At 34.2% G+C, this 17632-nt stretch overlaps 1 protein-coding gene across 1 annotated transcript in view; it reads left to right on the top strand.

Moving 5' to 3' along the window:
* Positions 1-17632, top strand: part of Fbxl17 (F-box and leucine rich repeat protein 17) — a 461687-nt gene that overhangs the window by 149582 nt on the left and 294473 nt on the right. The window contains exon 6 of the mRNA XM_070036015.1: positions 8121-8251. Within this exon, the coding sequence (XP_069892116.1) occupies positions 8121-8251 (131 nt within the window). The remainder of the gene's footprint in view (positions 1-8120; positions 8252-17632) is intronic.

The following is a 17632-nucleotide window of genomic DNA, read 5'->3' as shown; positions in this document are numbered from 1 at the left end:
TGTGATTGTAGTCTAGTTGATGAATAGACACTCTTTTTTCCTCTCTTACTAAGCCATGTTCTTCCTTAAGTTTAGGTAGCAAATTCTTAAAATTACTGACCTTGTCCAAGCTTCTTGTACATTTAGGCAGAAACTGGTTGTCTCTTAGGCCATTCCATTGCCAGCACTCTTAGTTTCTCATTTTCTAAATTTTCTTCTTCAAGATCTGTGCTGTAATTTTCCTTCCTTTCTCTTTGAGTTGTTGTTGCTGTTTTCTCTCAACCCCAGTTTTCATTACATTTCTTTCTTTCTTTCTTTCTTTCTTTCTTTCTTTCTTTCTTTCTTTCTTTCTTTCTTTCTTTCTTTCTTTCTTTCTTTCTTTCTCTCTCTCTCTCTCTCTCTCTCTTTCTCTTTCTCTCTTTCTTTCTCTCTCTCTTTCTTTCTTTTTCTCTCTTTCTCTCTCTCTTTCTTTCTTTTTCTCTCTTTCTCTCTTTCTCTCTCTCTTTCTTTCTTTCTCTCTCTCTCTTTCTTTCCTTTCTTTCTTTCTTTCTTTCTTTCTTTCTTTCTTTCTTTCTTTCTTTCTTTCTTCTTTCTTTCTTTCTTTCTTTCTCTTTCTTTCTTTCTTTCTTTCTTTCTTTCTTTCTTTCTTTCTTTCTTTCTTTCTTTCTTTCTTTCTTTCTTTCTTTCTTTCTTTCTTTCTTTCTTTCTTTCTTTCTTTCTTTCTTTCTTTCTTTCTTTCTTTCTTTCTTTCTTTCTGTGGTAACTGTTGTTTGAATTAAGGGGCTCTCCTGCCTGCTAGGCAGGCACTCATATATCATTTGATCCCTTTTTACCTCATCTCTTTTTACCTGAGGTTATTTTCAAGATATGATCTCCCATTTTTCACTCCAGGCTGGCCTAAAATTACAATCTTCTTGATCTCTGCCTCCCAAGTAGTTGAAATTATGTGTTAACCACCACACCTGACCCCAATATTCTTTTTCTTTTATTGGTTGTAGGGCTTGAACTCTAGGGCCTTGGTGCTTCCCTGAGCTTTTATGCTCAAGACTAGAGCTCTAACATTGAGCCACAGCTCTGCTTCTGTTTTTTTGCTAATTAATTGGAGATAAGTGTCTCACGCACTTTATTGCTGGAACTGGCTTTGAACTGGTCTCAGCCTTCTTAATAACCAGCATTAAAGGCATGAATCACCAAGCATCCAGCCTTCAAATCTTAAACTTTCAAAGTACTTTAGGGTTGGGAATGTGGCTTCGTTGTCGAATGCTTGCCTAGCATGCATTAAGCCCTGGGTTCGATTCCTCAGTACCACATAAACAGAAAAAGCAAGAAGTGGTGCTGTGGTTTAAGTGGCAGAGTGCTAGCATTGAGCAAAAGCAGCTCAGCCACAGCATCCAGGCCCTGAGTTCAAGCCCCAGGACTGAGAGGAAAAAAGACTTTCAATGAAAAGAGTAACAAGTAACAAAAATTAATGAACTAAATCTACACAAAAATGTATGAGTGGAAAGTAGTTCATTAGCCCTCCAAGTCTGTTTCTCCTAGGTAATGTGTGTGTGTGTGTGTGTGTGTGTGTGTGTGTGTGTGTGTGTGTGTGTGTGTGTGTGTGTGTGTGTGTGTGTGTGTGTGTGTGTGTGTGTGTGTGTGTGTGTGTGTGTGTCCGCGCGTGTGCTTGCTTGCATGCACGCATGCTTGTTTTTATGTTTTTACTGGGACTTAAACTCAGGTTCTGGGCACTGTCCCTTAGCTTTCACTCAAAGCTGTAGCTTTACTACCTGAGCCACAGCTCTACTTCTGGCTTTATTGGTAGCTAATTGGAGATAATAGTCTCAGACTTTCCTTTTCCCATTGGGCTAGTTTTGAGTTATAGTCTTCAGATCTCAGCCTTCTGAGTTAATAGGATTTATAGGTACGAGCCATCCATGCCCTGCTTTTAGCTATAATTTAAACATGTCATTTTTTTCTTTTTCTTTTTTTCTTTTTTCTTTTTCTTTTTTGTGAACATACTGTACAGAGGGGTTACAATTACATGGGCAAGATAATGAGTACATTTCTTACCAAGCATTGCAGCCTCCTCCTTTGTTTACCCTTCACATCCCTTCCCAGCCTCCCTCCACCCAATTCTCCCCCCCCACCCCCGCACCAAAGTTGTAAAGTTCGTTTTCGACATGACAGTTGTACTTCTCATTGTTGCAACGGGTCCACCTGTATCCTTAAACTACTGGTTTTTCCCCATCTCCTCCACAAATTATACCGACATCAAATATAGTGAAAGCAGGAGTTATACTGGGGGGAAGGGACATACAAAGCAACAAAGAAATAATCTTATAAATGCGTTAGAAACACATGCATGAAAGAAAAAACTTTTAAATACATATCTAAGGGTTCATTTTCCTAACATCACATTATCTGACCTTTTCTGCTTGACTCATACATATACTAGATATTGCAAATAAGGGAAACCATGGGACCTGTGTTTCTTTGTGCCTGGCTTACTTCACTTAATATAATTTTTTCCAAGCCTTTCCATTTCCTAACAAATGGGGCAATGTCATTCTTTCTGATGGAGGCATAGAATTCCATTGTGTGTGTATATATATATATATATTTTTTTTTCTTGATCCATTCATCTACTGAGGGGCATCTGGGTTGGTTCCATATCTTAGCTATAAATATGTCATTTTATTTAGTTACATATACAACTATGCCAATCATTGATTTAATTTTATTCTCTAACCTAAATGTCTAAAAGTTACATCTTTTACCAAGAAAAGTAGTAATGAATTGAAAGTTGCTTATATTCTATATTCTGATTTAGGTTTGTTCGAAACCTAAATGTTTGAAAATTAGAGTGAAACTATCAGATCTTGATACAAGGCTTTGCTTTTTCAGATCCTTTGTAATTTGTATAATCCAAGACTACCAGTGAATAGTAAGCTTAATAGGAAGCTTAATTAAAATGTCAGTTTCTTAAATGTAATTATCTGTTTGAGATGGTGATGGATTATTTGAGGTAGGTCTTTATGAAACACTGGAGGGCAGTATTATGATATCCCCACAACAGAGGAACGAATGTGATGAATTTAGCCGGGCTTTGAATAAAAATGGAGTTTTGAATAAAAATGACACATCACAGATTGGTGCTGGGTGTGTGTCTTATAAAGATGTTGGCTTCTGGGAAATCCTACTGGAACTGCCAGTGGGAATGGTCATAGAGAAGGCCATGTGAAATAGTCAATGACTCTCAGCTCTTGAATAATGAATCTCAGTGATCAAATAAATATTCATTAAGAGCCAAGCAAGAATCCTGGGATATGACAGCCAAAGCAAACTTTTTTCCTCATGTGTGTATGCATTTTTCCACTGCCAAAACAAGCAAACAAACAAACATGTTCCATGAATGAATAATGGATGCACTGACAGCCACACATGATCTGATGTCACCATCTGACCCACACTGCACTGAGTCCTTCTATGGATAGGGTTTCTCAATATTACAGGGTCAACAAAACATAAGAGTGTTATCCCAAATAGATGTAGTTATTGGATTGCTACTTCTTGCTGTAGATTAGTTCTAGAAAGATATCTTTAGAATTTTTAAGCCTGTAAAATAATTTTGGTTTGGTAAGAACTTTCTCCCCATAACCCTACTGCATTGTTGGTGGGAGTGTACACTTGTTCCATCACTTTGGAAAGCAGTATGGAGGTTCCTCAAAAGACTCCACACAGAGCTCCCCTATGACCCAGCAATCCCACTTTTGGGCATTTACCCAAATGATCACAAACAAGGCCATACTAAAGCTACCAGCACAACTATGTTTATTGCAGCATTATTTACTATAGCTAAGATATGGAACCAACCCAGATGCCCCTCAGTAGATGAATGAATCAAGAAAATGTGGTATTTGATGCCCCCATCAGAAAGAATGACATTGCCCCATTTGTTAGGAAATGAAAAGACTTGAAAAAAATTATATTAAGTGAAGTAAGCCAGGCCCAAAGAAACATAGGTCCCATGGTTTCCCTTAACTAGTATAAGTCTAGGACAAGCAGAAAAGGTCAAAAGCTATGTACATATGACTGTATAAGATGATGTTAAGTGAAATAAACCCCTAGACAGGGACACACGTGGGTTTTTCTTTCTTGCTATTGTTTTTTAACATGTAAAATGTACTATCTGATTTTTTTGTTTCTCTTATATGTTCTTCCCCTATGATACAACTCCTGTTTTCACTGTATTTGATTCTGGTGCCCTGCATCTTGTATATACATTTTTCTAATTTGGGGAGGGAAAGGGAAATAACAAAATGCTGAAACAAGAGTACAGGTTGACCCATTGTAACAATGAGATGTGCAAGACACTATGTTGAAAACGAATTTTACAACTTCGAGCGGGGAGGAGTTGAGGAGTGGGGAGGGAGGGATGGTAGAAGAAAAACATAGGAGGAGATAACAATGTTCAATAGGAAATGTACTCATTACCTTACTCATGTAACTGTAACCCCTCTGTACAGTATCTTTACAATAAAAAAACATAAAAAAGAACTCTCTCCCCATTACCCACTCTTTTAACAAGTTATTTCAGCCTCAGATCCTCAATTTTCTTCCATAAATGACTCAACTGGTACAAACAACTTAAAATTTTATTGTGTGCTTTCACTTAGGTTAATGAAGTGATGTTTTTGTTATTGTGGTAAGATGTATATTTATTGTTTTAACAATTTAAAAGTTTATATTAGGTACATTTACATTGTTGTGAACACATTCCTGTGATTGAAGCTAAGACCTATATTGGAATTTACATAGAACCTTTGCACTAGATACCAAAACATACCAAAACATGGGCTATTTATGTGGCCAGATCAAATTTTTATGAATTTATGTTTTGCTAGGAGCCTATCACAAAGGCTACTTGGGAAAATAAGGTGGGACTGCATGTATATTGTGCCAGACAGTATTGAATAGATAGGTCACACTTATAGTTGGATAAACAACAGCACCATTAATCCTTAATACTTAGGGTTTAATAGTTATGCAGTACTTTTCCACAAAGTCCTGTGGGTCCATTTGATATATTTATTTCTGACTTTGCTGTGGTGTCAGAATGGGGCTGCTATGAGGACATGAGCCAGGAGTTGTCCAACTATGCAGTTCAAAGAAGCTGCATGGTTGTTTGCATGTTACCCGAAGAGTACCTCTCCAGCAGTGATAAAAACTTTTTGGGTGTGGAGATTAAAAAAAAATGCCCTTGCTAGATGTTTTTGGTAACTGTACAAATAATGTGTGTGTTTTTTATTTTAAATGACCATTTTTAGTTGGAAAATAGAAGTATCTGGAGCATTACTGAGAAAAATTTAGTAAAAGGAATATGAAAGAAAATTCAGCAGAGGAAATATACAATTTAACTTAGATCCTTGACACATACAAGTTCATTGCTGCCCTATCAGGAGGAAGAAAATGTGACTTGTGAAATGTTGGAGCCAAACCTTGTAGAAAATAAAACTGTGAGCAAAGTGAAAAGACATCTATGCTTAAAAAAATACATATGGAAGCATGTTTCCAATATGAACTGAGCAAAGCAAGGAGCTATGCAAACATTTTCTAACCTAAGAAACTAATACAGAGTTTTTCCTAAAGCTACTTAGCTTATTTATACTCTGTGTGATTATCCGTCAATCTGTCTGTTTATTTCTGTCTCTCTCCTTCTCTCCTCTCATACTGGGGTTAGAATTCAGGACCTCATGCTTGGTAAGAAGACACTTCACTACCTGAGTTAACTCCATTACTCCCATTTGCATCAGTTATTTTCACTTTTTGTCCAGGCTAGCTCAGATTGATATCTTCCTATTTGTGCTTCCCCATTTTGTGGGGATCAAAGGTGTGTGCCACTGCACCTAGCCATTGAGCTTTCCCTGTAGCTTGGAATAACAACTATTAATTGAGATGGAGTCCTTTAAACTGTTATGACTAGGCTGATCTTGAACTGTGATTGCCTGAACCTTTTCTTCCCAAGTAACTAACTAGAGTTATAGACTGTAGTCACTTTGACCAGCTCTGTCTCTTTTTAGAAAAGGTCGGAATTTAATCCTTGGAAGAAGTCACTTCAGAAGCATGTTGTCTCAATTAAAAATTTTACTATTGTGGACTTTCTTTAAATTTATAGCTTAGCTGTATCTATTTCTCTCCACACTTCTGCACCACACTGCAGAGAGCAGTGAGTAAAATCTCTTATATCTGTACAGTTTTTCTTTTTTGAGTTGAGGTGTGTGGCAGATTTGTCTCTCAGTCCTCCTATGACTAGTGTAGCTACTACTTGACACAGGTACCAAAACTAAACATAAAGAAATTTAAATCAAACTAAAATTGAGACTTACATCCCCTGTCAAACCAGTCAAATCTGAAGTATTCAATGCTGCACTGTATATATCATTCTGGGCAGCACATTTACAATAGAGATTTCAGGGTCTGCTTTTCTTTTGGGATTCAAGTTGAGCAGATGTAGGTAGTTGTTTATTGCTCTGAGGCTTTTGTCAGTTGGGCTGTACCTACAAGTTGGTGGACTGAAGTAGAATAGAAATGTCAGACTAGTTTTCAGAGAGATCCCACAAGGTTCTGGATATGCCATTTCCTGTCTTCCAGTTGTTTTTGTAATGTATTTTTTATTCCTTTTGCAGATCACAACATCTCAGTGATTTATCATTTCACTGATTTAGATATCCAAGTCTGTCTGACACAAATTGCACCAAACTAAAGTTGAGGTGCTGGCTGGATTGTTGTTTCTGGAAGTTCAAGAAAGAATCTTTTTTTTTCTCTCTCTCTTTTATTTTCTCCTTCAGATTTTTCACTTAACTAAGTTCTTTAATGTTATAGGTCCTTATTTCTTATTTACTATCAACCAGTGCTCATTACTAGATCTTTAGGACCTTGGTCCCTCTTCTATATATCTGATGATTGTAAAAGGCAGGTTGAATCTCCCTCATGATTCAAATGGATCATCCATCACTTCTCTGGTTTTATTTGGATAAGAGACTCTTCTTATTGATTGGACCTATTTGGATAATTTGGAATGATCTCCATCTCCAGATCTGAAACTTTAATCATATCTGTGCAATTCTTTCTGTCTTGCAAGGTAACCTCTTAGGACATAGATATATTTTGCTGGATTGTAGAGTATTATTTAATATAACATACTCCTCCAGACTAATTCTTTTCCTATAGTGAAGCAAAAATAATTTATTTGCCAGTGTTCCTATTTGAAAAGCCATAATTGAGATCTGCCACTTTTATGAAAATAATATCATTGTTTTTGGAGCCTAAACATTAGGGAAGATAGAAATCATCAGGGCAGATTGAAAGAAAATGAAGAAATAAGGAATGTGGGACCTAGAATAAAAAAATCTTTCCTCTTTAATGCTTTATATGGTTTCATGGTAAAATATATGCCCATAATAAAATAATTTTGAGAGTATTGATAAAATATCACCAAGCTGTCTCTGATAAAACAACAAAAACAAAAACATGCACACACAAAAACGCAAGCAGGACACATGCCAATAACTCTAGGTACTTGAGAAGTTGAGACATGAGAACCCAGGTTCCAAGCCATCTGGGGTAAAGAAATCTGAGACTCTAATCTCCATCCAGTTAACCAGTAAAAAGCTGGAACTGGAAGTGTGGCTCGAGTGATAGAGCAAAAAAGCCAAGTGAGAATGCAAAATCCAAGCCCCTATACCAGCACAAAAAACAGGGAGTAGGGGAGTAAGGACAGTAATCTATATAAAAGTAAGTAGGGATATGATCATTAAAATAAACATTTGAAAGTGAATAATTTACAAATTGTAGAACTTTTCATAACACTAAACAATTTCTCCAGTAGTTAGTAGATCGCAAGTATTTGATTTTAATAATGCCTCAATGAAATCTGTTAATGCTTGCTGTCATTCATACATTTGTTTACTAAAGATTTACAATTCACTTTTAATATAGTATATAAAATATTACATGAAAATGTTTAATTAGAAGATTTTATACTATTATGTGTCTAGATCTTATACTGTGATATTCAACCTTGTAACAAACTGTATTATAATTTTTGAAACTAACAAAGAATTTGCCTTTTTAATATTTTATTTTATTTCTATCACTAGCTGAGAAACCTTTCGAGTTTGGACCTACGTCATATTACTGAACTGGATAATGAAACTGTGATGGAAATTGTCAAGAGGTGCAAAAATCTTAGCTCTCTCAATCTCTGTCTGAACTGGATTATAAATGACAGGTAACTATTGTAATATCTTAAAAACTCTTTTTCAGAGAAAACATGTAGCAAATACTAATTATCATTATAATAAGGCATGTCAGCTTTAAGAAAAATTGAATGGAGCTGTCTTTTCAAACTGAAATTCTAAAGTTTTGAAAACCATCGATGTATATTTTTAATGCCTCTCTCTTGTAAGTGGAATGAGGTTTTTTGGTATATCGGTACTAGTGTTATAATAAATAGTAGTAGGTTTAATTTTTCTTTGTTATCATCTAGGGTATATTGTTTGTCTATTTTAATATTTTTGCTATTTTTGTGGTTGATTTCATTGCTTATCAGGGAAAATGATTCTGAGCAACTATCTCAAATATTATATATATTTAGGCCTTTTCAGAATGATGGTACTTTGTTTTATATGTAAATATACATTAACTATAAATATGTAAACATTCTTATATATTAATTATATTATAATTATAATTACATTAACTAAAATCATACACTAATATATGTATTTTGAAAATGGAAACTATATGACAAACAGTTGATTATATGGTGTAAAAAATGTATAAAATGGTAAGTCTTTGCTTAAAATAGTGACAAACCCTTTTTCTTCCCAATGTTTGTTGATCTTTTCTGCTGGCTTCAGGATCTCAGTCTACTGTGTAGCTCAGATTATTACAGAAATGAGCCACTGGCACCTGGCTTGGTGTGATCTTTATTGTCTAATTTTGTTTTGCCTAATTTTGCATTTGTATTTTTGTGATCTTGTCCCCAAAACTTTTTTGACATTTCAATGTCATGAAATCTTCACCTACATTTTCTACAATAAAATGATCATGTTCAACAATAATTTTTTGTATATCTGTCCTGTGAAGAAAAAAAGTTGGGAATTGAAATACCATAATTTTAAAGTAAGATAAAGCCTGTGATTATATGCATTAACTCATAGGTAAATATTTTGCTTAAATTTGTATAATTTAAATAAGCATGTTCAGAGATTTGTTGTCTTCTAGCTCTTTCAGTGCTTTTATAGTTACAGCTGGGTAACTTACAAATCATAAAGGGAGCAGTCTTCGCTTTGCCTTTTCTTCCTTTTGTTAGACTCTGCTGTTCAAACCCGGTGCCAGGTCTTTTATTTTTTCCTACTTGTTTGTAATGATGATTTGATGTTTGATTCTACATCTATGTTCCATAGAGATTTATTTGCAATGGATGAAAGTATATTTTTATGTTTTTATTGGAAAAGTTTGGATTAATTGAGAAAACATGCATTTTAATGATGTTGAACAACAGTGTTTTAAGGATCAGATCCTCTTTTAGGTTTTAATTACACCATTTGCACTTACCCTGTGTACTATAATAGAACTTTCAGACATTAAAACCCACTTTGCAGTATCATCTAAATTACTCATCTCATTGTTCTTTCCATACTGTATTACTAAGCTAAGTAATATTTGTAATTATATTGGTATAAATCTAGGACTTCCTATCAGACTTAATTATAATTTAAGCACTTAGCTGAGATGGGTTAGTAACCTTTCATATAGAGGGCACTGGAATACACTAATGCATTTAGCCTATCAATTAGCTTCTGTTTTACATCTGTTCATTATTACTATCCTTCAGTAAATCAGGAAGCATTTTTTATCCCACTACTAAATACTTGATTCTGTGTCTCATACTGTGGAGCAGTGAGACTTCTCTACTATCAAAGGTCGCTGTTTTGAGGTGGCATAAGACTTAATGATGATAATAAATGTGGTAAGGATAGAGGAGACAAGTATAACCTTTATTCCCTAGATAATTGATAGGCATTTTACATGTGTTCTCATTTAAGCCTTTCAGCATCTCTTATTCAGGGGAAGGTCATACTATTTCTATGACATTTAGACCATTTGTTTGACTTGTCTTTAACTTTTCAATAGATGTGGTCATTGGCTCAGGAAAAACTAGGTGAGAATAAATAAGAAAAAGTAATGGCTCATGACTCTGTTTCCGCTTCTATGCTTTTTTTCTTTCTTGTTTTTTTTTTTTTTTACTAAGAGGTCATCACTTTTAGTTTTAGAACTTTTACATGTTGTTTTACATATAAACCTATTACAAGAATATATCTTCAATGTTGATAGCTTTAGTAAAGTGTTCTTTTAATTAAAATAACTCCTAAGTAATCCTAGTTTACTTTTCTTTCCTTCTTCTTAACAAAGGGTTTATCTTAAATTTTAAAAGTTCTTTTCTGTGAACTTTGTTTGAAGGTAAAAATCTTAATGTGTGTTAAAATTTTAAGGACTTTTGGTTATGAATTGAATTCTCTCTCCCCTCCTCAAATTTTGTGATGCTGTAGATAGAACTCAGGGCTTCGTATAAGAATACTGCCACTAAGCCATAAGTGGCAGACTTACACCCATAAGTCTTATGGTATTTCATAGCATTTTGTGGTCCTAGAACCTGTGTGACCAAAACATAATGTTCTTTAGCTTTGTTTTGAGAAACACTTTTTTATTTAGATAGTTGACCAGCATTATTTTTGTTATTTATATATTCAGAAGAATAGTGTAGTAGTAGTAATTTAACATTTACTATTTTTTTTAAGTTCAAGTTCCATTAATGGAGCTTAAACTGAAGTCCAAGGCTTTGTCCCTGAGTTGTTTTGCTCAAGGCTAGCACTCTGCCATTTGCACCACAGCTTCACTTGCAGCTTTTGTGATAAATTGAAAATAAAAGTATCATAGGCTTTCCTTCCTGAGCTGGTTTTGAACTGCAATTCTTAGATCTTAGCCACCTGAATAACTAGGATTGTAAGTGTGAGCCACTGGTGCTTGGCTGTTACCACTTTTCAATATAAAAAGAATAAAATATTTGTAATATAAGAACCCTACTTCTTTCAGTGATAATAAAATCTGGTTATTGTGTGCCTAAGTTTATTAAAACATTTATTTTTATTTGTATATAAATATTTTGCTATTTTAATTCTGTTTGATCTTGGTTTTTGGCAGAGTCCAAAAACAACATGTTTTTAAAAATATGAAATGTAAAACTTTAAATGGTTCTTACCATCTTCATAGTAGTGTTTGTAATAGCTCCTTTGGTCTTTTTTTTTTTGCCAATAAGAATGAAAAGAAATCTAATAGATTTTAGTTGGTCTTTACAGAATCTATGTTTTAATATTTTATGTGCTAGTAAAGAAGTAACCTCCTATCTTCCAGTTTTAACCTGAAAAACAGAAAGCTAGTTCTATCCTGTTACCCGTGTTCCCATTATCAAATGATCACTTACATTGACAGTTGTCTTGTTTATGAATTAGGGCAGGATAATAATGCAAGAAAAATGAGAGAAGTCTCTAGTATTCGCTAGCTAATGAAACCAAGTCAGAATTTTCCATTGCTATAAGAAAATATGTGAGTCTGGGCATGTATAATTAAATGAGGCTTAATTTGTTCCCAGTTTTGGAAATCCAAGATGAAATACCCTTTATGTTCTTCCTCTGTTATAATCTTCATGTTGAATGACATACAAGGAGCCTACAAAACAGATCACATAGTGAGACAGGAAGTCAGAGAGAGATTCAGTGTGTCAGTGCTGCTTTTTCATTAAATTAAGAACTCACTTTTGTGGGAACTGAGGTCTCATGACAACTATCATTTCTTGAGGGAACCACCCCTATTTATTTAACCACCTCCCCCAGTAGTCTCTCAAAGGGCCAATTGATTCAATATTGACATACTGAGGACCACACCTCTGAACACATTAACCATTGAGGCACACTAAACCATACGCAAACAACAAAAGTGTTACTGAAATAAATGATTCTGTCATAATTTGTATGTGAATCTCATATTTCTATAAATGGAACTGTTAGATCAAGAGTACACTCTAACATTTGGAAAATGTAAAAGTCTTTCCCTATTAGTGAGTTTCTATCAGATACATAATAACATTTGTAATATATTGCTATTTATATGTATTAAAGCTTAGAGCAAAATTTATAGATATTTTATTTTAAATAAGACTAGTTGTTTTGTTTTATTTTGGGTCCCATCATGGGCCTGAACTCTGAGCCTGGGCGATGCCCCTCAGCTCTTCAGCTCAAGGCTAGCGCTCTACCACTTGAGCCAGCGCTACTTCCGGCTTTTTTTTTTGCTTATGGGTGCTGAGGAATCGAACCCAGGGCCTCAAGCATGCAAGGCAAGTGCTTTACTACTGAGCCACCTTCCCAGCCCCTGAATAAGACTATTTGAAGATGCAAATTGGTCCACAAGATATTTGCATGGGGCATACAGTATAAAACAAATGAGTTAATTGCAAACACTTTAAAAATAGTTCATATAAAATAATTTATATAAAAATAGTTTAATAGCTGGGCTCACGCCTGTAATCCTAGGTATTTAGGAGGCTGAGATCTGAGGATAGCGGTTCAAAGCCAGCCTGGGCTGGAAAGTATGTGAGATTCTTATCTCCAATAAACCACCAGAAAACTGCAAGTGGTGTTGTGGCTCAAGTGGTAGAGCACTTGCCTTGATCTGAAAAGCTGAGGGACAGTACCCAGACCCAGAGTTTAAGTCCCACGACTGATAAAACAAAAACAAAAACACACACAAAAAAGTTTAAAAATAGTTCATATAAAATTCTTAATTCAGGTGTTGTAAAAGTTTTGGAGCTGGCAGTGTTAACTCTTCATTTTCTTGTATTAGTATTTTTTTCAAGATGAAGAATGGGCTGTGGTCCCTCCCTCCGTCAGTCCCTCCCTCCCTCCCTCCCTCCCTCACTCCCTCCTTCCCTTCCTCCTTTTTTCTTTTTCTTTTTCTTTTATCTTTTCTTCTTTCTTTTTCTTTTTTTCTTTTTTCTTTTCTTTTCTTTTTTTTTTTTTTTTTTTTTTCCAATTCTGGGGCTTGAACTCTGGGGCTGGATGCTGTTCCTGAGCTTTTTTGCTCAAGGTTAGTGTACTCCCACAGCTCCATTTCTGGCATTTTGCTGATTTTCATATCTCAGCCTCTTGAGTAGTTTGGATTACAAATGTGAGCCACAGGCCTCTTGCCCCCTCCGGTTCTTTACTTTTTATAGTACATATATGATTTTTTTCATTTACATTACTAACCTGGAATGCCACCAAGTCCTCAAACTAATTCCTCCCCCATTGAAATCTAGGCTGTAAAGATTTTTAGATATTTTATATTTTAAATTACATACTTAAAAATATAAGTTTGATTAACAAAATATAGTACATTAATTGTTCTACTACTGAAATTAGTTTTTAGTTATTTCAGGCATAAGAACTTTGAAAAACAGATGAAACATAGAAGGGAGATAATTCACCCTATAATAAGTTGAAGTTTTTGTTTTCCTTGACAGACTTCCAAGATAAAAAGCATTTTCTCAGGATTCAAACAAATATTGTAAAAGACTTGTTATTTATTTTATATATGTTGAATTATAAGATTAATATACTAAAGTTTCTTCAATTTTAAAACTTGGAGTTAAAAATATCTGTTTTGGTCTGAGGCTCAAGCCCAGTCTCTTGTGCATGCAAAACATACACTCATCCATGGAGCCTCAAAGTCATTTATTTTAAGATGAACACTAGCAGTGTTTAGTATTTGATTCATGATTCCTTTGTTTTCAATGTTAAGTAAAGTCCTAATATTATTTTTTTTCTACTTTTCCATAGAAAAACCCTTTATAGTCTTTTAGATTTTTGCAGGTTGAAGTTGTAGAGTGACAGATTACTCCACCACCCATTTCAGTGAAACTGACAGTACCCTGGCTCATGTAAAACTCAATGAGGCTTTATATAAAGATTTTTCTAACTCCCTTGATCTTCTTTGGATGTTTATTCTGTTTCTTCTTTCAAATTTCCGTTGATTCAATAAAAAACGGTGATATTTAGAAATAAAGTTCAGAGAGGATTTGAGCAGGTGTTGGTGATATAAAATATTTGCTGAGTGCCCATTGTGTTTTATTTCTAAGAATTATTTTGTGAACATACGCTGTATATTGTATTTATAAGTGTTCAAGGACTGGGTAGATAATCTACCATCTCCCAGTGAATGTCATGTCACAGTGGACTTAGAATTTTATTTCATTTCAATCCCCTAATATTACTTAATTCTCTTAGAAACAGAGGTTTAAAGATTGCCCAGGGGGACAAACCTATCTGTTAAATCCAGCAGGCATACTTACATTTGAGTTTGAGAATATTTTGCTTCCTATTAAAGTTAAGTGGTCTGGAGGAAAGGTGCATTGAATATGATGTCTGAGCAATTTTTCTCCTGTAGAAGTCTGAAAACTTAGAAAGAAGAGGCAAAATAACAATATTGTCAGGCACAGTGGTATGTACCTGTAATCCTGTTACTGAGGAGGCTGGGACAGGAAATTTGCTTGAACTCAGAGGTCTGAATATAGCCTAGGTAATATAGACTTATTCTTAAAACAACAGTAGTGATTTTTGACTATTAAAGCAGCTACCTGGTGGTATATAAAACAGGTCCTGATCTTTATATAATATGGAGAAGTCTGCACACTTTTAGTGCCTAACAGTGTAGTGGGTAGTTAAGTAGAGCATTAATAAAGCTGAATTTTAACATTTCATAAGATACTAGTTTTGTGTATATTTGATATTTATTGGACATTTTGCATAAAGAATAATGAAATATATTTTTTATTGAGTTTTGGGAGAACTGTAGGAGGGAGTCTGTAACTTCCATTTATTACAGTTGTTCTAGACAATTTATTGGGTTTATGCACACTGATTCACTTTACAACCAGGGGGAAGGAATAATTAACCCCATTTTTTCAAACAAATGAGTTAAGGCCCAGATATATTAGAAAGATCACATTGGAGCGAGAACTGAAACCCATTTCATATCTTTCAGAGTCCAACTTAAACCACTAGAGACTCATTCTGCCTTAGGTTTTGCCAGGACATCCCATTGCATTCATTCTATCATGTTTTACTTTTATGCTGTTGCTGCTTTCTTGGGAAATCTAAAATGTCCTGGTTTGGATGATAAATGATATAGTCATCTAATCTCAGAAGTAAGACATGTTTGAATGTCGGATACTTGATACTCTAACATTGCCTACTAGACATCTAAAAGTAAAAAAACAAAAAAAACAAAAAAACAACCAAACAGGATATTTTACTGTATACATAGAGTTACAGGTTTTTTGAACAGCTTACTTTATAATAAGTAAATTTTCTAGACAATCACATTTGTAAATACTCTTCATTTCTTAAGAAGTTCTTGAGGAAAAGTGGAAAGGCTTGTTAAGTTTTTGTCTCACGTAGAATTTTACAGATAAAATTTGTACAGGCACTTTAAAATATTGATTTTTTAATTTTTAACATCATATTTTATTTTCTATCAATATCTCTTGTCTGATTTAGAAAAATCTACTTAACCATAGCAGATGAAAGGAAAATATATACTTTGACTAAGTTAACTTTCAGCTTAGAAGGAACTGAATTTCAGTGATTTTAATACTTTTGATTAAAAATTATTACCATAGCCGATCCATTTACTTTTTCTACAATATGATTTTTTAAAATATAATTAATATATTGTTTTTAAAAGTGAAGTTTCTCTGATAAAAGGACTTATACATTTATTTTCAGTTAGATTATTCATGTGTTTAAAGGAATTTTATCAGTTGTTTGATAGGGAATAATTGACTACCAGTTGTGCTATGGATTATTTCAGTACTTCAAGTTACAATTATTGCTTTTAAAGGAACATTAATTTACATGTAACCTAGTCAAACCTCTGGAAAGGAAAGAGAGATCTTAGCTTGCTTTGAGTTTTGGATCCAATTTTAAAGCTGGAACAAAATTGATATTTTGGTGATTGACTTGACTTACTGATATTATTTTATCTAATACAGTAGGTGTGAATTTTTATTGTAGCTCTAACGTGCAATAATGGTATTGTTAATTTCTACACTGTCCTTATTACATATTGAACAATGATGCATAAGTGAACATTTCTACAAGTAGTGATAATTAGTAGACATTCTCTTGAATCATATTGTGGGTCTTCCTGGATGTGCTCTTCAATTATACTATTACATTTGTATTTTATAGGCAATATAAATTTGAGTAAATGAAGTAATTTGTAGGGCTTGGTGTGTGTGTGTGTGTGTGTGTGTGTGTGTGTGTGTGTGTGTGTGTGTGTGTGTGTGTGTGTGTGTGTGTGTGTGTGTGTGTGTGTGTGTGTGTGTGTGTGTGTGTGTGTGTGTGGTTGAACCTAGGCATTTCTACATGTTAAGTATGTGTTATATCACTGAATTACATCTTTGGCCTCATTTGCAGGACTTAAAACAAATGTTTTCCATGATATAAATTGGAATTTGTGATCAAATTATGGAATAAGAATGGGATTCATTTGATATGCAGACCTATCAGCACAAAACTCTATATCTGTTTTTAAATCATAAACAATAAAGAAATTTTCATTTATTGAAAAGATCATTTATTGACTATACAAATTTAAATATCATACACACCCCCTAATTCTCCCAGAAATTGCCTTATTCTTATTTCTTTAAACCAGTAAATAGAATAACTCACTGTTGTCAGATTTTAAAATGTATGATAAATGAAGCCCAGTAAATCGTGAAAATATGAGAAAGATTATTAAATCTGACAATTTTCTTGTAAAAGTCTTGAGATGATAAATATCTCCTGTGATTAGTTATTAATTTACTGCAAGGGATTTTATGTCAGCCTAAACTATTTTATGAACAATGGCATAAAGAAATACTTTAGAAGAAAGTCACCCACATGTTTAACTGGAGAAGAAATTGCTAGAACTTTATTGTTAATAATTAAAAATGGCATACCTAACATGCATATACCAGGGCTATTTTCTGTATGACAATCCTTACAGAAATTAAGAAAAGGAGGTGTTTCCTGGCGACATGAAGAATGACAGAATACTTTGAATCCTTTTGCCTCATGAAAATGAAAGGTGCCATGGTTTCCCTTATCTGCAATAACTAGTATATATCTAGGACAAGCAGAAGAGCTCAAAAGCTATGTACATATGACCATATAACCTGATGCTAAGCGAAATGAACCCCAAGATAGGGACATAAGAGGTTTTATCTTTGTTACTGTTCTTTTTAATGTACTTATAATGTACTATGTGATTTTTTTTTCTTTGTATGTTCTTCCCCCATGGTACAACCCCTGTTGTCACTGTATTTGATTCTGGTGTCCTGCATCTTGTATATACATTTTCCTAATTTGGGGAGGGGAAGGGAAATAACAAAATGCTGAAATAAGGATACAGGATGACCCCTTGTAACAACAAGATGTACAGATACTATGTTGAAACCAAACTTTACAACTTTGCTGGGGGGTGGGGCGGAGGGAGCAGGTGGGGAGGTGGGGAGGAAAGGGAT

This window comes from Dipodomys merriami, unplaced genomic scaffold (genome assembly GCF_024711535.1).
Source record: "Dipodomys merriami isolate MVZ:Mamm:240054 unplaced genomic scaffold, mDipMer1.0.p SCAF_27, whole genome shotgun sequence".
Classification (NCBI taxonomy): Eukaryota; Metazoa; Chordata; class Mammalia; order Rodentia; family Heteromyidae; genus Dipodomys; species Dipodomys merriami.
The sequence above is the reverse complement of the archived record's forward strand: the minus strand, read 5'-3'. Positions and strand labels throughout refer to the sequence as shown.